Raw genomic sequence first — 27,021 nt, forward strand, 5'->3', positions numbered from 1 at the left:
CAGCGGGCTGTGGCAGGAGCTCGGAGGCCAGGGGTGCCCTTCCCCTGGGAAAGAGACCAGGCATGGCTGGCGGGCAGGGGGTGGAGGCAGGTTGGGGTGCTAGTGGTGCCTGGGGTTGATGGGGCCTGAGTTGAACCCCTTCCTAATTCCTCCTCTGGGATACAGTGGTGACCAATAGCACCTGAGCTAACATTGACTGAACTCTCACCTGTGTCTCACAGCTCTGTTCCACTCCTTCCTCCTCAACAGCATCCCTCGGAGTGGGAACTGTCGTTATCCATTTTACAAAAGAGGCCGCCAACGCTCAGAGTGGGTGTCACTTGCCCAGAGTCCTAGATTACAAAGTAGCTGAGCCCAGCTCCACACTCCAAGCTCTTAACATTTACTCAGTGACTGGGCAGAGGGACAGACAGGGTCCCTGGCTTCCTGGAGCTGGGAGTCTAGGGCAGAGACCCACAGTATGCCAGATGAATAAGTAAACATTCAAGGTAATTTCAGATGGTGCCAACTGCCGTGTGAGCTTGGGGAGGAGGGGGACGCAGCAGGGAAGGCCTTTCTGTGGAGGTGACCGGCTGGAAGGGCTGGAAGAAGGATGTTCCAGGCAGGCTGATCCCCAGGTGCCAAGGTCTTGAAGTGTGTGAGGAACTGGGGGGAAGTCAGTGGGGCTGGAAGGGAGTATGACGGAGGAATAGCAGAGATGTAAGGAGGAAAGACTGTGCAAGGCCTTGTGGGTTTTGAAGGCCTTGTAGTTGGGGTTTGGACTTGAACTCTGAGCCACAAATGGAGCCATGGGAGGGTCTAGAGCAGGAGAGGGCTGTGATCTTGTGGGATCTTGTGTACGAGGTGGCATGAGTTGGGGGTGCTGGGCCTGAGACCCGTGGCAGGAAGAGCCCCCCCTCCACCCTGCGGGGCCCTTGGGAGGTGAGATCGCCGCCTGGGAGGTGAGAAGCAGCCACTTTCCCACCCTGGGGTGTGGCTTCCCCTTTGCAGAATGGGGTCATTTATGGATCACATGATGTGTGCCAGGCATGGCCCCGCCGCGTCTGGGGAATCTTCAGGGCTCATCCCAGCGGACTTGGTCGCGGGAGGCTGTGGAGCTCTGGCACCCAAACCTTAAGGCGCCCCCCCTTCGTGGGCCCCACTGGCTGCGCTGTCCCTGTGTGGGACCTGTCGGAGCAGGCAGGGGTGGTTGTATTTGGAGCCACAGAGATTCCCTAAGAGGCTACACGGGGATGCGACCCGCCCTGGGTGTCCCACGAGGTCCCTCCCCTGGGGGCACCCTTCCGATCCATCCCCAACCTCTGGCTCATGGTCCCTGGGACGCCCTCACCCCACCCGTGACCCGCAAAGCCTGAGGCAGCAGGTGCAAAGGGCACAGTCCTGGTGAAGGTCGTGGCAGCCAGGCCCAGCCCCCCTTCCCGGCTGTGGCCTCTGGTAGGAGGGAGCTTCCCAGCCTGGAGGCTCCTGGGAACTGGGGGTGTGGGCTGCGGGGCCAGCTGGGACTGGCCCGTCGGAGGAGCGGAGGCCTGGGAGAGACGTGGGAGAGGCACAGAGAAAGGCGGAGAAGCGACTGAGAGAGACACACAGAGACGGGGAGAAACAGAGACGGAGAGACCCTGAGAGAACAGAAGAGAGACACACAGAGATAAAGTGAGGGAGACAGTCATTCATTCATTCACTCAGCGGCTGCTTACTGGGCACAGGCTGTGTCCAGGCAGTGCCCACGACAGAACGCAAATTCCTACCCCTGTGGGGCTGACTGGTGGGGACACAGTCCAGAAACATGACAACCGAGTAAATCACGTTGTCGGGAGTGATAAGGGTGAGAGAGACGGGGTGGGGGAAGCGGGAGAACCAGGGGGACTTACGAGCCAGATTCTCCTTATCTGGGGAGGAAAAGGTTCCCACCAGAATCTTGACCGCGCCTGCCCCTCCCCCACTCGCCCCAGACGGGGGGTGGGAGCGGGGAAATGGGGTGGGGCCTGAGCCCGGAGGCCGACGGGACCTAGCTGCTGGGGAGAGGGGATTGAGGCTACCGCTGCCGAAGACCCCTCCTAACCTGGGTTGCCAGGGTCCCTCCGCCGGTGGGACGTCCTTGGGGTGCAGCCCAGGAGGTTCAGTTGGAAGGTAGGTGGAATACAGGGAGGGACCAGTGCCCAGAGGACAGAGAGGACCCCTTTACTTCGGTGGGCGGGGGGAGAGGCTGAAGAACCCTCCCCTTCTCATGTCTCCGGGTCCTCCCACCGCGACGGAGCGTCCCTAGGAGAGAAGCCCAGGCCCGGAGGGGGAAGCTGAGGGCTCGCCTGTGCCAGTCGCCACCAGGGCGCGTTCCGGTGCCGCGGCGGGTGGCACAGGCTGGCAGACACGGGCTGGGAGCCCGGGCCCCAAGGGGAGGGGTCAACTGCTTGCGACCGCCGGCACTCGGCCTTGCGGGCCCGCCCCCTCGCCTGTCAGCTCCAGTCCCGCCCCCCGAACAGAGGCAGCTCACTCAGCTCCAGGCCGCTCGACTGCTGAGCGCACAACACCTGGGCACAGGGGTGAGTGTACAGCACCGGGTCCTTTCGCGCGCGGGGCTCGGCCTGGCCCAGAGGGTGTTGCCCTTGTCACTACCCTTGTCCCCTTGCTTGGGTTCCTCGGCCTTTCCCGAAGCCCTCGCGGGAGAGGAAAACCGGCGACTTCGGGACTGGATGCGGGACCCGGGATGGGGGTGTTTGTGGGGCGCCCGGAATCCCCTGGCCTCGCTCCCTCCCAGCCACGCCACTGCAAGTTTCACTACCTCACTCGTGCCTCCAGGCAAGACGAGGCGAGGCGGGCGGTGCACAGGGTGTGAGCCTCTGTGCAGTGTTCCCAGCAGAGCGAATGTAACCTGTATCTGCGTGTATCTGATGCCCCCTTCCCCCACAGCGTGGCTGAGTCCGTGACTCCCTGTGAGTCCGTATTTGCGCCTGGTTCCCTGTGCAGCTGAAGCTGTCTGGGGTGCATTTGTTTCTGCCATGTCCAACTAAGTCCGTTCCCCTCCCTAGGCCTTGGTTTTCTCATCTGTTAACTGGGACTCCCGTGATTGTGTAACTGTTTCTGCGTGGATGTGTTTGTGTGGGAGCGTGAAAACCTTTGTGCCTGCTTCTATGCAGGGTACTTTGAGCGTCAGCGTCCTCGTCTGTAAATTGGGGACGAGGGGATGATAGCATGCAGTCACAGGTGGGAGGTATTATTATACTTTAATGACATATATGCCCTTCTGCAAGAGTCTGTGAGATGTGGATCCTGTCTGCTGCCCTCAGGCTCTGTCGCTGCAAAATGCGTGGATCGGCTCAGCTTTCTCCCTGGGGTTTTGTGGCGGATGAAGGGGGGTTCGCAGAAAAAAGCCCTGTGTGCAGCGAGGTGTGAAGATTGTGGGGCTCTGGGTTCCAGGCTGGGTGTGGGTGGAGTTTGTGAAATTGTGGCCTGTGAGACTAGGCAGAAGATCCCGTCTGCGTGTGGCGGAATTTGTACCTCTTTGCCTGTGTCTCTCTGTCCGTGTGTGAATGGGCATTCGTGTTTCCCTGATGGGGTGTAACTGGGCATTTTGCCCTAGTTTGTGACTATCTGTGCACATGTCCTTGTCGGCGTGTCACTGTATTTGTGTGTCCCTTTCTCTGTGTGGCTATTGCTGTCTGTTTATGATTAATATGCCTCTGGACATCCCTGCTTGTGTGTGAATTATTAGTGTACCTTTCCTGTGGGACTTGTGTTACCCTGTCCCCTTGTGATGTCATTTGTGTGTCTTTGTGTCGGCCTGTCTCCATGGACACCCCCCTGCCATCCCAAACTCCCTCTGGGCCCCGTAGTGCGTGTGGGGTAGGGAGTAGGGGGTTAGGGCCCCCTTCGCAGGTGAGGCCCCGCCCGTGCCCGCCTCCGCAGGCCGCGGGGATGGTGCGCGCCAGGCCTGACATTGCACCCAACCTCTCTGCAGTCTTGGGGCGGGCAGCCCATGGAGCCGGGGCTGCTGCGGCCAGCGCCAGTGAGCGAGGTCATCGTCCTGCACTACAACTACACCGGGAAGCTCCGCGGTGCGCGCTACCAGCCCGGCGCGGGGCTGCGCGCCGACGCCGTCGTGTGCCTGGCCGTGTGCGCGCTCATCGTACTCGAGAACTTGGCCGTGCTGATCGTGCTCGGACGCCACCCGCGCTTCCATGCGCCCATGTTCCTGCTCCTGGGTAGCCTCACGCTGTCCGACCTGTTGGCGGGCGCCGCCTATGCAGCCAACATCCTGTTGTCGGGGCCTCTCACGCTGCGCCTGTCGCCCGCGCTCTGGTTCGCTCGTGAGGGTGGCGTCTTCGTGGCGCTCGCCGCGTCCGTGCTGAGCCTCTTGGCCATCGCGCTCGAGCGCCTCCTCACCATGGAGCGCCGGGGACCCGGACCCGCTCCCGCAGCTCGTCGGGGGCGCACGCTGGCGCTGGCGGCCGCGGCCTGGGGCGTGTCGCTGCTCCTCGGGCTACTGCCCGCGCTCGGCTGGAATTGTCTCGGCCATCTGGACGCCTGCTCCACGGTCCTGCCGCTCTATGCTAAGGCCTACGTGCTCTTCTGCGTGCTCGCCTTTGTTGGCATCCTGGCTGCCATCTGCGCACTCTACGCGCGGATCTACTGCCAAGTGCGCTCCAAAGCGCGGCGCCTGGGGGCCCACCCCGGGACTGGCGAGGGCGCCTCGACCCGCGCACGCCACACGCCGCGCTCGTTGGCTCTGTTGCGCACGCTCAGCGTGGTGCTCCTGGCCTTCGTGGCTTGTTGGGGACCACTCTTCCTGCTGCTCTTGCTGGACGTGGCGTGCCCGGCGCGCGCCTGCCCTGTGCTCCTGCAGGCGGACCCCTTCCTGGGCCTGGCCATGGCCAACTCGCTTCTGAACCCCATCATCTACACGTTCACCAACCGCGACATGCGCCAAGCGCTCCTGCGCCTTCTCTGCTGCGGCCGCCGCTGGTGCAACCTAGGCCCGGGTGCCTCCCAGCCGTCGGGGAGCCCCCCTGGGGCTTCGGGCGGCCTGCAGCGCTGGCTGCCTCCTGGCCTGGATGGCAGCTCCAGCCACTCCGAGCGCTCGTCACCCCAGCGGGACAGGCTGGACACCAGCGGCTCGACAGGCAACCCTGGCGCGCTCACAGCCGCCTGGACCCTGGTACCCCCTCCAGCCGCAGACTGACGCCCTTTGGTCCGCCACTGGCCTCCCTAAGAGCTCTTTCGCAGACTTTCTTGCTAAATTAAGGAATTTATAGGAAAAGCAGCTGAAGATGGTGGAGGCAGAAAAGACGCAGGAGAATGTATTTTATTGCCGCTAAACCCCACAGCAATGAACAAAACAGACAAAAATCCCTTCCCTTGTGGGATGGATGTTCTGGTGGCGGACATAGACAACGGAATGAAGAGGTATGGAGATAATTCCAGTGACAATACAGTGATGCGATGGTGGTCAGGGGATGCCTCTCTGCAGAGGTGGTAACGTGTGACGTGAGATGGACGGTCCCGGGAACTTCTGAAGGAAGATCATTTCAGGGTGGGGCTGCAAAGGCCCTGAGCCTAGAATATGCCTGTGTGTTCTCTGAAAAGCACATATGTCAATGTGGCTGGAGCGGAGGATGGAGAGGGAGAGTGGGAGGAAACAAAGGCAGGGGAATAATGGGACAGATGGGGCAGGGACTTATGAGCCCAGGGGAGGACTTTCTTTTGCTCTGAGTGAAGTGGGTTCATGGAGCGTTCTAGGCAGAGGAGGGACTTAATCTGGCTCACGTGTTTACAGATGCCTCTGGTCTCTGTGGAGGGTGAAGCTAGGAGAACAAGGTGATGGTGACTGCACTGGCCTAGGGGAGTGATGAGAAGGAATCAGACCGTGTGGATTCTCCATGGATTTGGGAGGTATTGGACAGAATTCCGGAGGAAACTGGGTGTGGGGGAGAAAGGAGTCAAGGACAGCTCTTCACTCGAGAGGAGACACCAAAGACAGGGCACCCTAAAATTTTACTCTAGGAGACTCAGCCAATTCCTATCTGAAACAAGATTTCTTTGAATGTGGTGTCAGATCCTTCATAAAGAATAAAAATACAATCGAATAATAAAAGTGATTACAGTTTATTGTGCCTGGATAGTCGCCCCATAGTGCTAGGCCCAGGACAGGCCTTTTTCTCACCCTTACCGCAACCTTTCAAGGTAGGTTTCCTCACCCCCATTTGACAGATGAGGAAACTCCAAGAACAAAGTACCTTGTCCCAGTGTCTGAGCCAGGATACAAGACCAGGTGGTCCAGGCTCCAAGGTCCGAGGAGGCGCAGGCTTGATGTCTGGTCCCTCTGGAGGGGTCTGTTAAGGCCAAGCAGACACTCCCTCCTTCAAGGGTCTACATTTTCGTCCAGGGGCGATCCTAGGGCCCCGTTTGTGCCCATAAAAGGCTCCAGGAGCGGAGGCCGCGTCTGCCAGCTGTCGCTGGCCCCCAAGTGTCCCCAGGCGTATTCCTAACCTCTGTGCGGAGGGGCTGGCGGGAGAGGGGTGGGGTGGGTGTGGGGAAAGGATTGGGGGCTTCGGGCTCAGATTGCGGCACGCCACCTGCCGGGAAACATCGGAACTGCAGGCAGCCGTAAGTAAAGATCGCGGTGTGTTTTGGGGCGTGGAGCGGGGGCTGACCCCTGCAGACCGTACGCACGGGGAAACAACCTACTTCCTGGAACACAAACACACTCAAACCTGGGGTCGCCTCCCAGGGCACTTCGAGAACTGGACCCAATCTCCCACCTGGCCTGGTTCCCCTATCCCCAGGCTCCTGTTATCTTCCGGGGCAACCTGAGACACCCCACCCCATTGTTCAGTTGTGTGATAGTGTGATGGCAGACGAGTTATTCACTTGTTCACATCTTACAAAATTCAAAAAGCACCAGTTCCCCCTCCTGGATGCATACACTATTGGGAAACTTCCAGAGCTATTCTGTGGATAAATGAGCTGAAAGGTAAATACACCTCTCTCGTTTTACACGTTAGCACTGCTCTCCACCTTGCTTTGATCACTTAATAGTATATCTTGGAAATTGTTGCACATCTAGATTTTGTACTGTGTTAATTGGCTCTGGCTGCCATAACAAATACCATAGTCTAGGTGGCTTAAACAGCCAAAATTTATTTCTCACAGTTCTGGAGGCTGGAAGTCCAAGATCAAGGTGTCAGCATGGTTGGGTTCTGGTGAGTGCTCTCTTCCTGGCTTGTAGACAGCTGCCTTCTGCTGTGTCCTCACATGGTGGAGAAAGAGAAGCAAGCTCTCTGGTGTCTCCTCTGATAAGGGCACTCATGCCATCACGAGGGCCCCACCCTCAAGTCCTCATCTAAACCTAATTACCTTCCTAAATCCCCATCTCCAAATACCATCACCTTGGGGGTTAGGGCTTCAAAATATGATGATGGGGGGGCACAATTCAGTCCATAGTACTTTTTTCTTTTTTTCCACATTAAAAAAAATCGAAGTAAACATGTCTTGCTTCTTTTCACTGGCTGCATGGTATTTCACAGCATAGACATACCACCACTTATACCAGGGCCCTAGGGAGGGACACGTGTTGAGTCCAACACCTTGCCTTTATACACAGTGTGGCAATAAACATCTGTGTACATACATCCTCCTGCACCCGTGCCAGTGTACCTTGGATAAATTTCTACATGTGGCACTGCTGGGTCACAGGTCTTGTAGATGTTATTTTGAGATACTGGAGGTTTCTTTCGGCCTGTGGAGGAGGGTGCGGGTTTCCTCACAGTCTCAGTCACTCCCTGTACAGTATTTGCCGGCTATGCTATTGCGGCCCCTCTGGAGCTACCCAGAACTGCAGCTTCACGCAACTGGAATGGGAGGAGCAGGGAGGAACCCCACTCCAGCCTCGGACACCGGATTAATCCCAGACCCTGAGCAGGGAGGCTGAATCTTCCAGGTTCACCCCGGAAGCGGGTGGAATCCTTTCTTAGACCAACATCTGTTCAGCCTAGTGTTTCATATAGATGGACTCTTTTAAAAAAAACTTAAATACATTTACTTAAAAACTAACTTTATATCACAAACAGCATAAATGGCAAATCAGTATCACTTGCCATGAAAAATAACAATCCATATTTATTGGGCCCTAGCGTTCTCCTTTAGTTCTCCCGATAACCTAGCAGGTATTAACATTTTACAGGGAGGAAACTGAAGCATGGAGAGGTTAAATTATGGGCCCACCAGCACAGAGCTAGAGAGTGGCAAAGCAGTTGTTCGAATGCCCGCCCGCGAGCTCCACGCGCCTCCAGACTGGAGATAAAAAATAAAGACAATGCAAATCCAAGTAGGTAGACAATTCTGGCTGGATCCTGCGGCCGCCTTAATGTGAGGCCTGCACTGTGTGGAGTTAAAGGGAGAACAGGTCGTGGAGAGCAGACCTGCGCTGACACGACGAAACCCGGCGGATGGAAGGGGCTGCGAAGGAGGGACGGGCCGGGTGGGCTTGGCCATGCGCCCTCGCCCGACGCCCCATTCCTCGCTCATGGGCGCTGGGCACCTGCGGGAAGGGCGGGGAATCGCGACTCCTTCCCCGCTGCGCCCTCTCCCTGCCTCCTTCCTGGGCGTCCCGAGGCTGTCCCCCATTCGACGGCCGCAATCCCGCAGGCCCCGCCGCCCCAAAGCCGAGGCCCCCCAGACGGCGGAAGCTCCCGCGGGACCCTGACAGTGAAGGTTAGGCTGGAGTCTCGCCCGACCGGGCCACGGCCCCTCGGGCTTCCCGGAAGCTCGGTGCGCGGGTGGCACCACCGTACCCGGAGCCACCGCCGCGCCCCTGGCATCCCCACCCCTCCTCGAGAGCAGCGGAGGCTACGCAGAGACGCAGGTGAGCGCGCCGGCGGCGGCAGCGGCGGGGTGGGGTGTCCACTGATCCCTGGTGCGGAGAAGCGCTGGGCCTCGAACCTGGGGCTCATTCTCCGCGGCTCCGACCACGCGGCTGGGTGCGCTGCGGTCCTTGGCCCCGCCGCAATGACCGGCGCTGTGGTCGCCGCGCTGGGGCTGCGCAACAGGGCGACAGCTAGCGTGGGCGGGTGAGGGGAGCGGCCCTGCCGCGGGAGGCCTGGGGCCGCGGGGACTTTTATTCTGACACGGCCGGCGCCCGGCTCTGCTTAGTCATGGTGACCTGCGCGCGTTCTGCGCCTCCCCCCTGCGCACTGCGATGGAGGCGTCCGGGCCTGGGCGACGGAGGCGGAGCCCGAGCGCGGCCATGGCGGGGTGAGTGGGGCGGCCAGCGCCCGGGCTGAGGGCGCCACGGGCCGTGAGCGCCCTGCGGCCGTGCCCGGGGGCCAGAGAACCGGGAGATGCGGGACCGGTCTCGGGGTTCCCGCGGCTCCGCGGAGGGCCAGGAGGGCGCGGCTCGAGTCCTATCCTTTTGTTGGACGGCGCGACTCGCGGGGTGGCCCGGGAGCGACGCAAGCCGAGCGAGAGGCCCAGGGAGCGCCGCTCGGACGGAGGCCCGGGGACCCCGGGGAGTTGGGGGGCTTGGTTTGCGCCCTGGGGATGGCAGTGGAGAGGCCGCGGCGGGGTCACTTCCTCCCTTCTCCAGGCCTTGGCGGCTCAGGCGGGACATGCGCAGTCCCCCACTTACCGCTTCTTGGGGGGAAGTGCCCGGTGCCCAGGGGGCACCGTTGATCTATTGGCCAAAGACCAAGAGGCAGGCCTGGGTCTCGGCTGGGGAGAGGCGGCCAAGCGGCATCCAGGGCCCGGTGGAGGAGGGTGCTCTGGCAGGGACAGTGGAGTGGGCAGTCAGCCAGCCACAGCTTACTGACCTCTGCGGGGTGCCAGGCCCCAGGCAGGATGCAGGGGAGGCACATGAGAGGATGGGCATAACCCTGACCTACACAGGTCTACCTGCTCTCTGAAGCCTGGGGCTCAGGGCCAGAGGAACAGGCCATCCTTCAACAAGCAAGCAAAGGAGCTCCTTTCCATTCTTGACAAGTGCTGTGATGGAAATAAAACAGGGAGGAGGTGACTCTGAGTCGAGCCCAGAGAAAGATAAGATGAAGAACCCAGGGAGCCTCTTGCAGACCCCCCCCCCCACGCCACTCCCCACAGGACTTTTCAAAACATAACTCATGCCCTGGCCCTCCAGACTCCACAGGGTTCACCGAAAGCCTCCCTTCATTAGTCAGTCTCTCTCATTACACTCCTCCCTGATTCTCTAGATTGTCTCTCATCATTCTGCCTCTGAGCCTTTGCACTTGCTGTTCCCTCTGCCTGGAAAACTAACTCCCACCCCCAGCTTCTTCATACGTTCACCCTTCTGGTCTCAGCTCCAACAGAGGCCTGGACTACCTGATTTAAAAAAAACTGCCCTCATATGACACTGTCCCAATGCTGTTGTCATTTTCTTTATAACCCCAGTTTCTGCTCCAGTCTTGCTTATTTTACTTATGGCCCTTCCCTCCCCAGTGTCAGCACCAGCGGGGCACAGTGCATTTCTGTCTTGGTCACTGCTGTGTCCCCGGTGCCTAGAACAGTGCCTGGCATACAGTAGGTGCTCAATAAATGTTGGTGAGGTGAATGAAGGAATGAGTTGGACATGTCCTAGGAAGGGAGGGGCCACCAGAGAGCTGGAACAGAATGAGCAAAGGGAAGAGGTGGACAGGAGCTGACTGTGAAGGGCTTTGCAAGCCATTGAAGAATTTGGTTTTATTCTTCATGCCACGGAGTTGTAGGGGGATTCTGAGCAGGGGAGGGACACCATCTGATCTATGATTTAGGCTGGACCCTCGGGCTGGTGAGGCCATGGGGCAGTTAGGGAGTGCAAATGCACACTGCTTCACCTGTGCTTAGGAAGGAAAACTGGGCTAGGAGTTACTTTATCTTAGAAAAGAAGGCCTGGCCCCAGGCCCTCCCCCCAGCCCTGTGCTCTCCCTCCTCCAGGCCCCTGAGTGCCAGTGGTGGTGTTGTCCCTTGTCACCTGGAACCCCATGCAGCTGGAACCCGGGCCTAGTGGGGCTGGGGCCCACACCCAATTCCTACCCCTGAGGTCACAGCGCCCTGAGGGGGCAGGGGACACGGTGATGTACGCCTCCACCGAGTGCAAGGCCGAGGTGACGCCCTCCCAGCACGGCAACCGCACCTTTAGCTACACCCTGGAGGATCACACCAAGCAGGCCTTCGGCATCATGAACGAACTGCGGCTCAGCCAGCAGCTGTGTGATGTCACGCTGCAGGTCAAGTACCAGGACGCACCAGCCGCCCAGTTCATGGCCCACAAGGTGGTGCTGGCCTCATCCAGCCCCGTCTTCAAGGCCATGTTCACCAATGGGCTGCGGGAGCAGGGCATGGAGGTGGTGTCCATTGAGGGCATCCACCCCAAGGTCATGGAGCGCCTCATTGAGTTCGCCTACACGGCCTCCATCTCCATGGGTGAGAAGTGTGTGCTCCACGTCATGAACGGTGCCGTCATGTACCAGATTGACAGCGTGGTCCGTGCCTGCAGCGACTTCCTGGTGCAGCAGCTGGATCCCAGCAACGCCATTGGCATCGCCAACTTCGCCGAGCAGATCGGCTGTACTGAGCTGCACCAGCGTGCCCGAGAGTACATCTACATGCACTTTGGGGAGGTGAGCAAGGGGAGGGGACGTGGAGCCAGGGCTTGGGAGCAGCATCAGAAGGACCAGGGAACAGACAGGTGGTCATCACTGTCTCCCCTTAAGATGTGAAGGGTCAAGGCAAGGAGCTGGAGAAATATGGGGTTCTGGTTTCCTAGTCTACATATCTGGGGCAACTCTGGGAAACAGCGAGGAAAGTGAGGCCTTCACGGGTTTCTGGGCCCCCTGGTCTCTCTGGGGTCAAAGGTGGGGATAGGGTGCAGTGAATATGTTGTCAGTTCCATCCTGGTGTGCTGAGCAGGGCCTGACCTTTCAGTCAGTCCGCCATTATTTATTGAACACCCATGGCGTGCTGTTGACTGCAAGTATGACCCTTACACATGTTTTCTTTGGTCCACGGAGTGTTGTCCTTGCACTATTCTTTGTTTCGTTTTCGTTTTTAAGTGGAGGAAGTTGTGAATAGAGAAAATAAGTGCTTGTTTAGCACTTGCTGTGGGCCAGCCCCTGTTCTAAGTGATTTTCATCCTTTAAGTCACTGAATCTTCCCAGCTCTCCTGAGAGGAGGTATGCTTTGGAGTGCCTTCTTGGAAGTTTTCAAAGTCATCCTCCAGTGGCTGGGACCAGCTGCGGTGGACACTACCCTGATCCCCACTCCTCTTCTTCTCTACCACCTTGGGGGTTGTCCAGATGCTCCAAGAAGCTCTGGCATTAGTCCTAAGGCCTGTGGCTTCCAGGAAGGTGGTCCAAGCGCAAGGCTCTCCCACTGACCTGCACAGCATTGGTTTCAAGGGATTGCATGGGCTTGGGGGTACCAGAAAATTGGGAACCCGCTTATGTGGGGTGACTGAAATTATTTATATAGACCAGTGCCTGGCAAGAAATATTTACCCCAGGAGTAGCCCTGCTATGAGATAGCTACTAATTTAATCCCCTTTTTATAGAGGAAGAAAACCAAGACCTGGAATGTTTCAGATCTTTGCCCAAAGTCACACAGAAAGTAGTAGGCCGAAATTGCAACTCAGGCTGTTTTCTTCGAGCCTGAACTTTTTTTTCTTTCTAGAATATTCTATTGCTATTGCCTTTGTAGTCTGTCTGCTATTTTGAAAAGTAATTTCCTTAAAAGAAAAGGGTAACGTTCAAATACAAAATCATACAAAAATGTACACGGTACATCGTGTCCTTGCCCATTTACCTGAGTACTTGTGTACTACACGCTTGGCTCACGTAATGTAACTCATTTGATCCTCACACACTGTGAGGTTCATACTATTCACATCCCCATTTCACACCTGAGGAAGCTGAGGTCGTCAGAGGCAGGTTGAGTGACTTGTCCAAGGTCATAGCACTGTTGAAGGGCGGGCTGGGGGGGTGGGGAGGTGGAGAGAGACATGGAAGTCAGCCCGTCACACAAATGCCCTCTGCAGGTGGCCAAGCAAGAGGAGTTCTTCAACCTGTCCCACTGCCAGCTGGTGACCCTCATCAGCCGGGACGATCTGAACGTGCGCTGCGAGTCTGAGGTCTTCCACGCCTGTATCAACTGGGTCAAGTACGACTGCGAGCAGCGGCGCTTCTACGTGCAGGCGCTGCTGCGGGCTGTGCGCTGCCACTCGCTCACCCCCCACTTCCTGCAGATGCAGCTGCAGAAGTGTGAGATCCTGCAGTCGGACTCCCGCTGCAAGGACTACCTGGTGAAGATCTTCCAGGAGCTCACCCTGCACAAGCCCACACAGGTGATGCCCTGCCGGGCGCCCAAGGTGGGCCGGCTCATCTACACGGCCGGCGGTTACTTCCGCCAGTCACTCAGCTACTTGGAGGCCTACAACCCCAGCGATGGCACCTGGCTCCGGTTGGCGGACCTGCAGGTGCCAAGGAGCGGGCTGGCGGGCTGTGTGGTAGGTGGGCTGCTGTATGCCGTGGGTGGTCGGAACAACTCCCCCGATGGCAACACCGACTCCAGCGCCCTGGACTGCTACAACCCCATGACCAACCAGTGGTCGCCCTGCGCCTCCATGAGCGTACCTCGAAACCGAATCGGGGTTGGGGTCATCGATGGGCACATCTATGCTGTCGGCGGCTCCCATGGCTGTATCCACCACAACAGTGTGGAGAGGTGAGTGGCGGCGTCTGGAGGGGTGGGCTCCAAGGGTTCCACTGCTGACGGGTCCCAAGCCATTGGGATCTGGGGGTTCCCCCTGTTCTTGAGTGCTTTTCTCTGTGCCTTGCCTTCAGGGAGTGGAAGCCTCAAGGTGAAGCTAAACTCCTGGGAGATTTATGGTCGTGACCTTGGATGCTGGGTCTGGGCCTGGCAACTGTTTACAGGGCCACCACAAATGCACACAGCAACTTTATGCAGCTTTGGAAAAAGTTCCATCAGTTTGAAATTGTTGTAATATGCTAATTTTGTTAAAACGTGACACCTCACTGCCATCTGTCCACAAATTGTTGTAATAAACATATGTATGAGGCCTGCTACGTGGTAGGTCCCCCCTCAGATGTGGTGCCCTTGTGCAGTACACAGTCTGCACAACTGTGCATGGTGACCCTGTGTTTAGAGGCCAAGTATTTTGGGCTTTTGACTCTCCTATAGCCTCGTCCTCTGCCTTCTTGTTTTCCAGAGGTGTGAGCCAGAATACAGTTCTCACCTGGAACTTGTTAAAACAAACTCCCCGGCCCACGACAGGGGATGCTGGAGATCTGGCATTGGTGGGTTTGGAGTGAGGCTGGGGAGTAGGAATTTTAAACAAACACCCCAGAGGCTTCTAATGTACACGGTCTGTGAATAGGATGATGAGATGATGCATCGCCCTCAACAGGCCACTTTCGAGAAGAAAAGGGGCCCTATGAATTATTCCAGGAGCACAGGCCTGAACTGGAAGTGCCTGGGCCAACTGGGACATATGGTTACTCCGTCGTTGAGCATCATACTTTGAGAAGAACCATGCCAGGGGGTAGCCTAGTTGTTCGGACTGGGGTTCTGGTGTCCAAGAGAGCTGGATCAAACCCCAGGTCTGCCACTTCCTGGGTGACCCTGAGTATGCCATCTCACCTCTCTGCCTCTGTCTTGTCATCTGTGAGGTGGGGGACAATAGCGAGGACTCCTTTCCCCACTAGGCTGTGTGGGGCTTTGGTGAGATAATACACATAACACTCAACACAGGCAGTGGTATGATGGAGCCATTGGGGTCCAACAGATGTGCATGTGACCTTGAGCAGATGGTGGCTGTGAACCTCAGTTTCCTCATCTGGAAAATGGATCTACTGATAACTTGTGTTTTGGGGAATCCTTGTGAGAATTAAAGAGTTCAAGTGCCTAAAGACATAGCAGAATATCAGTGGGGGTTAGTGTTCCAGGTCAGCTGTGGTTGCTGCTGTCATTGTTGTTACGTCGTTGCAGGTATGAGCCAGAGCGGGATGAGTGGCACTTGGTGGCCCCAATGCTGACACGAAGGATCGGGGTGGGAGTGGCTGTCCTCAACCGTCTACTCTACGCGGTCGGGGGCTTTGACGGGACGAACCGCCTTAACTCAGCCGAGTGTTACTACCCAGAGAGAAACGAGTGGCGAATGATCACACCCATGAACACCATCCGAAGTGGGGCAGGTGCGCAGGGGCTGCAGGGAGGGGAGAGAAGAGGAACACCTTCCCACCCCTGGGCGTGAAACTCGGCCAGGCCTCCTGTTTCAGCCTTAAACCCCGTGGCACACACAGGAGAGCTAGATTCTGATAGAGTCCATGCTCTTCTCTCCCGGCTTTGTTTCTAAAGGGTCACTCGGGAGAGGGGAGAAGGGGGAGGGGAGGGTCCCCCCACCCAAGAAGGTGGTGGCTGAGGCCTGCAAGGCCAGGCCCCGGAGTCACCCTCTCTGTGTGGTACCACTTAGGAGTCTGCGTCCTGCACAACTGCATCTATGCTGCGGGGGGCTACGATGGTCAGGACCAGCTGAACAGCGTGGAACGCTACGACGTGGAGACAGAAACGTGGACTTTCGTAGCCCCCATGAAGCATCGGCGAAGCGCTCTGGGAATTACTGTGCACCAGGGAAGAATCTATGTTCTCGGTGAGGCCCTGGTGGTGGGGGCCTGGGTGGAGAAGCCTACCTAACCCCATCTTTTAGGGGCAGGCTCCAGTCCTGGCAGGAAGGCATCTTGTGGTTTCTTCTCCTCTTTTTCCCCCGCCCTTGGAGGGAGCAACCATCCCTTCTGCTCTCCCTGCAGGAGGCTACGACGGTCACACGTTCTTGGACAGCGTGGAGTGTTACGACCCAGACACGGACACCTGGAGCGAGGTGACCTGCATGACATCTGGCCGGAGTGGAGTTGGCGTCGCTGTCACCATGGAACCCTGCCGGAAGCAGATTGACCAGCAGAACTGTACCTGTTGAGCCACTTTTGTTTCTTGGGCAAAAAAATGTTCCAATCCAGAGTACTGTCGTCTTTGTACAAAAACAGGGACAAAAGAAAAGGCTACAGAGCAAATGCTTGTCCTCCAGGATGGGAGGCTGGGATGCCTCAGTGTTAAAATGACAACTCGAAAGAAAAGGCCAGAATGGGAACCCGTGAGCCCATCAGAGTAGTCCCAGGAATGTCCAGGAGAGCCTGCCCGGGAGGTGGGTGCGGGAAGGGCAGGCCCCCCGGGGAGAGGCCCCTACACCTGCTACCCCGAGACCAGGCCTGGGTCCCACACCAGCAGCCACCACCTCCCCTTGGGATGAAAGCAGGTGCCGAGGACAGGCTGGTTTTTGTTCCCTGCATCTTCGTGATTGGTTCTTGGAGGCCTGGGAACGAGCCAACTGAGGCCTCAGGGGCTGAGGCCCCTCCAGAGGTGTGGACCCCGGGGATGGGCCTGTACATAGAAACCATTGGGCATCACTGCCCTGGACAGTCATTTTGTTGATAAGTAACCCTGTAACTTTCCATTGAAAATAAAGAACAAACTAACTAGTGTCTTCCACCCGGGCTCTCAGCTGGAGGTCTTGAGCCAGTGGGACGGACAGGACTCTTCTCCTGAAATGCACTCAAGTCTTCGAGTTAGGGCTTGGATTTGAAACCAGTTTGTTATCTCGGCCCATTGAAGTTTGCTATGTAGGTTATCTTTCTCCCCATGGCCAAGCCACACAGGGCTCACTTTGTCTGTCACTTGTAGCTGCTTTGCAGACAGTGACCCAACTCCTTGACTCATCTCCTAGGGCTCCCTGAGGTTAATTGCACACGCGAACGGTTTGTATTTTAAGGAGGACTATCCCCGGCACGCCTTCCAAATTCCGTGAAAGTCCATCCGTCATCTTTATACACTTCAGTAATGTAAACCGAGCCTTTTATTTTATTTAGGTGTCTGGGACAAAGGGGTTCTTGAGAATTTTCTTCAGGCAAAGGGTTCAACAGCCTGGTTCCTTCTGAACTATATGTGTGAACGGAGTGCGTGGCCTGGATCTTTTCTGCGAGTCAGCTCTGTTCGTGCTGGGGGAGTGGAGAAAAGAAGAATGAAGTATGGTCTCAACTATTGGGGATTTCACAGGTTCTTCCAAACAGCTTGGAGGAAACATTTGATTCCTTCCCTGCCAGGAGCAACAAGAGAAGCCACCACAATAAGGAGCCCGCACACTGCAATGAAGAGTAGCCCCCGCTTGTGGCAGCTAGAGAGAGCCCGCACGCAGCAATGAAGACCTAACACAGCCAGAAAAAATAAATAAATTTATTAAAAAATACTAATATCAATAAAAATAATAATATATTAAAAAAAGTATCCAGTTGGGGAGAAAACAATTTTTATATTAGGTCTCTCTGTTCATGAACTTGGTATATCCATCTATTTAGTGAAGACTTTGCTGTCCTTCAGGAAAGCTTTATAATTTCTCCACAAAGGGCTTGCAGTAGGTTTTATGGGAGTTTTATAGGCCTTGCTCTTGTCAATGAGATCTTTACTCACTGATCCTTTTAAATTGATATTTCTGTTATGGGGAAGTTGTTGATATAGATGTATTGGTCTTCTGCCAGCTTCTTTCTAGTATCTTTTTTTTTTTTAGCAGATAGCCATCTACAAATAATGATAGTGTAATGTCATCTTCCCAATAGTTCTACAACTCATTTCTTTTCCTTGTCTTACAGCATTAGCTAAGACATCCTATACAATTTTGATTAGTAATGGTAATAGTGGGCATAGTTGTCTTACTTCTAACTATAAGGTGACTGCTTCTAATGTTCCACCATTAATTCTGATACTTGCCAAAACATTTTCTGTAATCTGTGCCTTAAGTTTTGCTGGAAACTTTATCAAGTTCAGGAAGCTCCCTCCTATACCTAGTTTGCTACATCTTTTTAAAAATCATAAATGGATGTTGAATTTTCTAGATGTCTCTCATTCACGAGGTGGGTGCCAAGAAACTGCATTTCTAACAAGTTCCCAGTTGATGCTGAAGCTGCTCGTCCAGGGACCACATTTTGAGACATTGGCGTAGAACAAGAATAACGGGTTAAAGGCAAATTCTGAGAAACAACATTTAAGGAGTAGAGGGATGTAAGAGAAGGCCCGATAGGAGCACAACAGCAGCAGAAAATTACGAGAAAAACTAAGAAATGTACAGTGTCACAGAAGCCAAGTGGTGAAAAATTTGAGCACAAAAAGTTTAAAAGAATCACACTATTAAATACAAAGCAGTTCAGAAAGAGACCTTCAAATGCTCACTGGATTTGGCGATTGGAAGGTAAGCTTACTAAGAACCATTTTGGTAGAATTGTGAGGGTAAAGCAATAGATTCTGCAGGTGTTTATCGAATGCCTCCTTAGAACAGGCACTGTTGCCGAGGAGATAACACTGAAGGATGCTGAAAGAAGGAATATCTCTTTTGAGACATTTGGGTGAGAAGAGGCAAAGTACGCATGACAGCTAGAGAGGAACGAAGGGTTCAGGGAGGGTTTGGGGTTTTGCTTTTAAGATTCAGAAGACAGAGCGTGTTTATAAGCTAAGGGGAAGTTCCAGTATAGAAAGAGAAAACAAAGATGAAGGCGAAAGGATGAACTTATAGTGATGATGAGCAAGTAACTTCCCACTCTTAATCAACTGGACAATGTCTAAGAGAACTTTCAGCTCTGTGAAGGCCACTGTAGTTCTGGGTGCTAGAGTATCTTGCTTTGTGCAATACAACATACCTTCAATTCAAGGACTATCTTCTCCCTTGGGAGTGTATTCTGGTGCGTTTGTTTGTTTTTTAATTGGGCGAAGGAAGTATTTATTACTTGCAACAAGTAAGGAGAACACTAGGGACCCTGGTTTTAAAATATAAATGTTAGTGGGAATATACAGTATTGCAGAAGATAGAATTTAAGAAAATTAAATTTAAAAGAAGAAGAGAGAAAACAGTAGGTTTGAGACCCGTATCTGTCACTTACTAGGTTCAAATCCTCTCTGGGCCTCATTTTCCTCCTCTGTAAAGTGGGGAATAGTAACAGTATCTAGCACCTGGCACACAGTAAGAATGCAATAAATGTAGTTATTATTGACTAGGAACGAGATAAGTACTAGAAACCTGAAATGCTAACATTAATCTGAATTATTAAGGTTTTCAAAGTCAGAATGATAATGATAACATTTTATTACCTCAGAGCACTATACCTGCATTACTTAAAATTCCTCACTGGCTCTCATTACCTGTGAAAAATCTCATTACCTGTGAAAAGTGCTTCCACCAACCCACCTGTCTCATTTTATGATGGTTTTGTAGCTCCCCAAGACCTCAGGGTTGATACAGGAAGTGTGGCCTAAAAGGAGTGCAGCACCCTCTTGTGGGCCTTTGGGTAAAAAACGGAACTATTTCCAGGGAAGAAAAGGAGCAAGATTGGAGAAGCCCCAGAGTGTAGAATGCCCTGATTTTGGCTTGTTCCTTTTTTTTTTTTTTTTTGCGGTACGCGGGCCTCTCACTGTTGTGGCCTCTCCTGTTGCGGAGCACAGGCTCCGGACGCGCAGGCTCAGCAGCCATGGCTCACGGGCCCAGCCGCTCCGCGGCACGTGGGATCTTCCCAGACCGGGGCATGAACCCGCGTCCCCTGCATCGGCAGGCGGCCTCTCAACCACTGCGCCACCAAGGAAGCCCAGTTCCTATTTTTTAAAAAATCAGCATTTTTCAAAACTTCTGGGAAAATTGTATTTTTATAAATAAACAAGGACTCTCCCTCCTGTGAGCGCCAGCACCAAATCCACACCTCAGCGTTGTAACTTTGATTTTATTACACCCAATTGTAAGCCGGACACCCAGGAACACTTTTCAGACTACACATCCCAGGATCCCCTGGGATTTATTCAGTTGATTTAGACAACATTTGTGGGAAATTCGAAACTGCAGCCCGATGCTGACGTCAGCTACCTCTTTGCCTTCCCCTGCCCTCACAGGAAAGATTAATAGCATTGGCCAAGGAGTTGGTGTTTCTTTCTTAAGTCTCAGCTATCGCAGGTGGATTCTCTTTCGTTTCTAGCCCATGTCTTTCCCTTACTGATCATATATCACCGTCTCTGACCATCTCCCAGTTCCTCTGAGGATTCACCAAGTGAAGAGATGAGGCGGGAACAACAAATATTTCAGTGCCTACCATATTCCAGACCCTGTGTAGATACAACTGGGAGCAGAAGACATGGTTTCTGCCCTCCTGTAGCCCATGGTCAAGGGCGGTGAGGAGTGGACAGTTATTTGTATTTTATTTATGTACAACCAGAAACCCTGAGAAGTGCTCTAGGAAAAAGTAGCTTGCAGAAATCATAAACAATGTATTTTTTGCCTTGTATTCATAATTATTCTTCGATTCTTCGTCTTGCTCACCATTTTATTTACTGGCACACAATAGGAGCCTCACCCATATTTGAACGTTGAATAGATGAATTCTTGGTCACAATGGATGTATGATAAACATTTGTGAGATTACATGGAATTGGTGAGGTCATGCAGATGCTTCTCCAATGGTGTGGGTTTCGGCAGCTCTGTGCAAGAGTAGAGCTACTTAGCCTGTTACGATTTTAGTTCAACCCAAGAAGCCCTTTTGACCTTTCTTTACCTGTTATCATCAGATACCTTGGAACGTCATGGAACAGAGTAATCCCTCTTTCAGGTAACAGCCTGAATATATCCAGTTGCTGAATAAGTACCTACTGATGATGTCAGGAGCTGTGAGAAGCACTTGATAAATATTTTAAGGCAGCTTTAGATCCTTCCTCCAGCTCCCGTTTTAGGAGAAACAGCCCCAGTTCCTTAAACAATTTCTCATGTGACATGGTGAGTTCCTTTATCAGCTAGTTTCACTCCCCCGCCCCCAAACATTTTGAGGGTGATTTGAGTCTTGCCTTCTCCCTCTCCCCAGCTGGGGATAGGAAAGCGCAGGAGGGGGCTTTGGGACTTCTCATGTACGGGGACCACCGAAGCCCTTGCCGGGGTCCTTCTCGAATTGCAAGGGAGGAAGAGATTACCCTCAGAGAGAAGGGCGGTGATGGGTCCTTTCAGGGTGTGGGGATGGCAATGACGACAAACCCTCAGGAAGGGAGGGGACAATGCCAGACCCCTTCTCAGGAAGGAGGAGCAATACGGGGACCCTTGAGGAAGGGGGGAGTATGACCCTGGGGGTCCCCTTCGGAAAGGATGACATAGGAGGGGACCCCTCAAGAAGAGGGGGTGACGCCAGGGTCGGTCTCCCTCAGGAAGGATAATGCTGGGGCCCCATCAGCAAGGGGCCTGACCCCAGGCTTCCCTAAAGAAGTGGGGACGACTCTGGCGTCGCTCTCAGAAAGAAGAGACGCTACTAGGGTTCACTTCAGGAGGGCGAGAGGATGCTGGAGTCCCCCTCAGTACGGCAGGAATGACGCTAGGGTACTCTCAGGAAAGGGGGATGACGCCAGGGTCTCCCTAAGAAAATGGGAACGGCGCTGGGGTCTCTCTCAGGAAGGGAGTGACGCCAGGTCCCCTCACCTGCCTCAGGGTTCGTCGCACCTGCCTCGGTCCAAGCTCCTCGGCCCCCTCGGTCATCTAGTTAGAAAAGCGAAGCGGCCGCGCCTCTCATTGGCTGCTTTATTGGCTAATGACAGCTACGACAGCCAATCGTAGCTCGGGGAAGAAAATCTCCCGCGCGACTTTGGCACGCCTTCTTCCCAGGCTACGCGCCGCGCACCTTCCGGCCTGCTGTAGTTCCTCAGATCCACTCTAGGCGGTGCACGGGGGTTCGAACGCCTAGTCCTACCTCCTTCCTCGCCTGTGACCCATTTTATAGAACAGTACCTACTTAGCAGGGCTGTTACGAGAGCTAAGTGCAATAATTTATGTAAAACAGTGCCTGTCACATGGTAATCGCCTGGCAAACCTGAGCTGTTATTATTTGCATTTTACAGCGAGGGAAACTGAAGCACAGCATGAGTAAGTAATCTGCTCAAACTCAGTCATTAACTGGCAGAGTCGCGACCAGAATCCAGAGTCTGTGTGCTTATCTACTATGCTTCTGTGGCTCCCAGATAACAAATACTGGCTATATCTTTCCTCTGATTACGAAACAACTTCCCCTTGATTATGAAAGTAATACATGTTCATTGCAAAAATTCAGAAAACATCCAAGACTACAGAACAGAAAACACCAGTGTCTTTTAATCCATTCACTGGAGACTGTAAATATTTTGATGAACAAGCTGCTTTTTCTATGCAGATACGTAGGATGGTATAAAGCAGAACATTTTTTAAAATTTTATTTTTATTTATTTATTTTTGGCTGCATTTGGGTCTTCATTGCTGCGCAGGGGCTTTCTCTAGTTGCTGTGAGCAGGGGCTTGTTGCGAAGCATGGGCTCTAGGCGCGTGGGCTTCAGTAGTTGTGGCTCGTGGGCTCTAGAGCGCAGGCTCAGTATTTGTGGCACACAGACTTAGTTGCTCTGCGGCATGTGGGATCTTCCCCGACCAGGGCTTGAACCCGTGTCCCTTGCATTGGCAGATGGATTCTTAACCACTGTGCCACCAGGGAAGCCCATGCAGAACGTTTTGAAGCCCGCTCTTCTCATTGTGAACATCTTGTCATTTCAATAAATACAGACCCACCTTATTGTTTTTATTTTTATTTATTTATATTTATTATATTTTATTTTTTTAAATTATTATTTATTTTATCTATTTATTTTGGGCTGTGTTGGGTCTTTGTTGCTGCACAGGGGCTTTCTCTAGTTGCAGCGAGTGGGGGCTACTCTTCGTTGCGGTGCGCAGGCTTCTCATTGCGGTGGCTTCTCTTCTTGTGGAGCATGGGCTCTAGGCGTGCAGGCTTCAGTAGTTGTGGCACAAGGGCTCAGTAGTTGTGACTCACGGGCTCTAGAGCGCAGGCTCAGTAGTTGTGGCGCATGGGCTTAGTTGCTCTGCGGCATGTGGGATCTTCCCGGGCCAGGGATCGAACCTGTGTCCCCTGCATTGGTAGGAAGATTCTTAACCACTGCGCCACCAGGGAAGTCCCACCTCATTGTTTTTAATAAGTGCATATTACTCCACCATACAGGAAGCATAATTTCATGACTACCTAGTGTTGGACATCTGGGTTCTTCACAATTCTTCACTATTCTGACCAGCACTAGAATGGGCATTTGGTACCTGCAACTTTAGGTTTTCAGCCAACTGGTTCTTTTTTTTCAAACTTTTTTATTGGAGTAAAATTGCTTTACAATGTTGTGTTAGTTTCTGCTGTACAATGAAGCGAATCAGCTGTATATATATCTATATCCCCTCCCTCTTGGACCTCCCTCCCCACCCCCACCCCTATCCCATCCATCTAGGTCATCACAGAGCACTAAGCTGAGCTCCCTGTGCTATACAGCAGGTTCCTACTAGCTATTTTACTCCTGGTAGTGTATTTATGTCAAACCTAATCTCCCAATTCGTCCCACCCTTCCCTTCCCCCAATGTGTCCACATGTCAGTTCTCTACGTCTACGTCGCTATTCCTGCCCTACAAATAGGTTCATCTGTACCATTTTTTCTAGATGCCACATATATGCGTTAAAATACGATATTTTTCTCTTTCTGGCTTACTTCACTCAGTATGACAGACTCTAAGTCCATCCACATCTCTACAAATGACCCAATTTCGTTCCTTTTTATGGCTGAGTAATATTCCATTGTATATACATACCACATCTTCTTTATCTATTCATCTATCATTGGACGTTTAAAAAAATTATTTAATTTATTTATTGATTTTTGGCTGTGTTGGGTCTCCGTTGTGGTGCACGGGCTTCTCATTGCAGTGGCTTCTCTTGCTGTGGAGCACGGGCTCTAGGCATGTGGGCTTCAGTAGTTGTGGTGCGCAAGCTCAGTAGTTGTGGCACACAGGCTTAGTTGCTCCACGGCATGTGGGATCTTACTGGACTAGGGCTCGAACCCGTGTCCCCTGCATAGGCAGGCGGATTCTTAACCCCTGGGCCACCAGGGAAGTCCCTGGACATTTTTAAAATAAATTTATTCATTTGTTTTTATTTTTGGCTGTGTTGGGTCTTCGTTGCTGTGCGCGGGCTTTCTCTAGTTGCTCTGGGCAGGGGCTACTATTCGTGGCGGTGCGCGGTCTTCTCATTGTCGTGGCTTCTCTTGTTGCAGAGCACGGGTTCTAGGCCCGCGGGCTTCAGTAGGTGTGGTGCACGGGCTCTAGAGCGCAGGCTCAGTAGTTGTGGTGCATGGCCTTCATTGCTCTGCGTCATGTGGGATCTTCCTGGGCCAGGGCTCGAACCCGTGTCCCCTGCATTGGCAGGAGGATTCTTAACCACTGCGCCACCAGGGAAGCCCCGCTGGACATTTAGGTTGTTTCCATGTCCTGGCTATTGTAAATCGTGCCGCAATGAACACTGTGGTACATGTGTCCTTCTGAATTATGGTTTTCTCAGGGTATATGCCCAGTAGTGGGATTGCTTTGTCATATGGTAGTTCTATTTTTAGTTTTTTAAGGAACCTCCATACTGTTGTCCATAGTGGCTGTATCAATTTACATTCTCACCAACAGTGCAAAAGGGTTCCCTTTTCTCCACACCCTTTCCAGCATGTGTTGTTCGTAGATTTTTTGATAATGGCCATTCTGACTGGTGTGAGGTGATACCTCACTGTAGTTTTGATTTGCAAAAATATGGAACGCTTCACGAATTTGCGTGTCATCCTTGTGCAGGGGCCATGCTAATCTTCTCTGTATGGTTCCAATTTTAGTATATGTGCTGCCGAAGTGAGCACCAACTGGTTCTTTAGGATAAATATTTTTAAAAGTGCAACGTCTGCGTCAAAATGCATGCACAGTTATGCTTTTGATAAATATTGTCAGACGACTCCTGGAGAGCTGTATGTGCTAATTTCTACCAGCACTAACGAACTATGAAAGTGCTTTGCCCACCCCTGGATGGTCCATCTTTTCATTATTTGCCAATAGGTGAAAAAAGAAAACTGTCTTCTTTTCATTTTACTTCCATATATTTTGATGCTGAGAAAGAGGGAGAAATATTACCCACATCTCATAATTTTGTGCATGTGAACTAAAATAGCGATAATAATATAAAAGTACCAGGCAGCTATCATTGTCAAACAGGCATGGGGTGAAGTGAGATCCCTGCCTTATTTCCCTGAATTTTCTCAACACTGTGAGATCACTTCTCAGCCTCAGTTTCCTCATCTGCAAAATGATAGTACCTATCTCAAGAACAGCTGGAAAGTTGATAAAATAATCTGAGTAATGAGTTTAGCATAGGGCAGAGCCCTCTGAAGCCTGGGCGAGGTGGAACCGTTTGCCCCAGACCCCTGTAGCTTGCAAGTGGCTGACGTCAACTTCAAAGAATGAACTGACTCCACCCCTTCCCAGGGCCCCCTGTCCTGTTCAGATTACAGGGCTTCTCTGCCCTTGGCCACCTTTCCCCGAGGAAAGATGAACTCCCCAACAGGAGAATTTTAAAGAGCCAGCTGACGGTCACATGCCACCTCTATCCTTTGACCCACATTCTCAGACTGTCACCAAGTCCCAACTCAGGAGGCATGTGGGACATCACTCCTACCCTTTTACACTTGGGAAAACTGAGGCCCAGAGCGAGAAGGCTCACCCAGAGCCGCCCACCTAACCCCCTGCAGGCTGGGATTGATACTGTCGCCTCCTGACCCCCAGCCCAACACCCTTTCCCCGACTCTGCTTCCCTTTGAAACACCCTCGGGAAAACAACTGTGTCTCCTCGTTGCTTCTTGCGCAAAATTCAGATTCCCTGGAAACTTCTACCTAGTTTTTCAGCTTTGCTCCGCCCCCCTGGGTCCAGGCTGGCCCCTGCTCCTCTGGCCCAGGATATCTACTATGAATCTTTAAGCCAAAGTCAAGCAGGAGAACCTTTGTATATATTAAACCCTCTACATTAACTCTCTCGCTTAAGTGCCAGTACTGCGCAGTCAGATAGAGCAGCCATTGGCTAAACGTGGCTACTTAATGTAAAGGAAAATTAAAACTCTAGTTCAGTTGCACTAGCCACATTTCAGGTGCTTGATAGCCACGTATGGCTAGTGGCTACCTTATTGGATAGCGCAGACATAGAACATTCTCAGCATCATAGAAAGTTTCACTGGACACCCCTCTCTAGTCTGGAACTTTTGTTAACCCCATTTTATAAATGAAACAATTGCAGGTCAGAGAGCTCACGCCCAAGGTCACACAGCTAGAACTGGGATCCAAACCAGTCCTTGGCCACTAGAGACAAACAGCAGAGTAGGTGGGTCGGCCTATCCTCAGATCCAGGGAAGCTGCCATCCTTTTTTTTTTTTTTCAGTATTTTTTATTTGGCTCCGTCGGGTCTTAGTTGTGGTGTGCAGGTTCTTTGTTGCGGCACGCGGGCTCTCTAGTTGTGGCTCTCGGGCCCTAAAGCACGTGGGCTTAGTTGCCTCGCGGCATGTGGGATCTTAATTCCCTGACCAGGTTTCGAACCCGCATCCCCTGCATTGGAAGGCAGATTCTTCACCACTGGACCACCAGGGAAGTCCCAAGCTGCCATCATTTTGTTTCAGAAGACACATGCTGTGAATATATACTGGTCCCACCGTGCTTAACCACTTAAGGACTGTGTGTGTACGTGTGTATCTCTGTTTATTACACACCAGAGGCAGCCCGTATTCTAGTCTGAAAACCTGCATCACAAACACTTCCTCCATCTTTATCTTTATTCACAAGGGAAGTTTTGCTCATTAGCATAATGAATGGCAGAAACGTTTTATTGGTGAAATCGGGGCTTGTTAATTAGGCTGATAGGGCTTCCCTGGTGGCGCAGTGGTTGAGAGTCCGCCTGAGGACGCAGGGAACACGGGTTCGTGCCCCGGTCCGGGAGGATCCCACATGCCGCGGAGCGGCTGGGCCCGTGAGCCATGGCTGCTGAGCCTGCGCGTCCGGAGCCTGTGCTCCGCAACGGGAGAGGCCACAACAGTGAGAGGCCCGCATACC

At 53.2% G+C, this 27,021-nt stretch overlaps 2 protein-coding genes across 3 annotated transcripts; both read left to right on the top strand.

Moving 5' to 3' along the window:
• Positions 1-3,931: 3,931 nt before the first annotated feature.
• Positions 3,932-5,173, top strand: S1PR5 (sphingosine-1-phosphate receptor 5; the record flags this gene model as incomplete). The annotated part of the gene is made up of 1 exon (XM_082651401.1): positions 3,932-5,173. Exon 1 carries the CDS (start codon positions 3,971-3,973, stop codon positions 5,171-5,173), a length of 1,203 nt encoding a protein of 400 aa, XP_082507527.1. The 5' UTR covers positions 3,932-3,970.
• Positions 5,174-9,131: 3,958 nt separating this feature from the next.
• On the top strand, positions 9,132-16,524 carry KEAP1 (kelch like ECH associated protein 1). Of its 2 annotated transcripts, XM_082649845.1 has the most exons (6): positions 9,132-9,243; positions 10,915-11,600; positions 13,013-13,698; positions 14,983-15,188; positions 15,467-15,643; positions 15,801-16,524. In XM_082649845.1, exons 2-6 carry the CDS (start codon positions 10,962-10,964, stop codon positions 15,965-15,967), a joined length of 1,875 nt encoding a protein of 624 aa, XP_082505971.1. In that variant the 5' UTR covers positions 9,132-9,243; positions 10,915-10,961; the 3' UTR covers positions 15,968-16,524. The 2 variants fall into 2 exon arrangements, with proteins under 2 accessions (XP_082505971.1, XP_082505972.1); XM_082649846.1 differs by lacking the exon at positions 9,132-9,243 and having other exon boundaries at positions 9,256-11,600.
• The last annotated feature ends 10,497 nt before the right edge of the window (positions 16,525-27,021 follow it).

The sequence above is a fragment of the Grampus griseus genome, assembly GCF_964374135.1.
Source record: "Grampus griseus genome assembly, chromosome: 3".
Taxonomy (NCBI): Eukaryota; Metazoa; Chordata; class Mammalia; order Artiodactyla; family Delphinidae; genus Grampus; species Grampus griseus.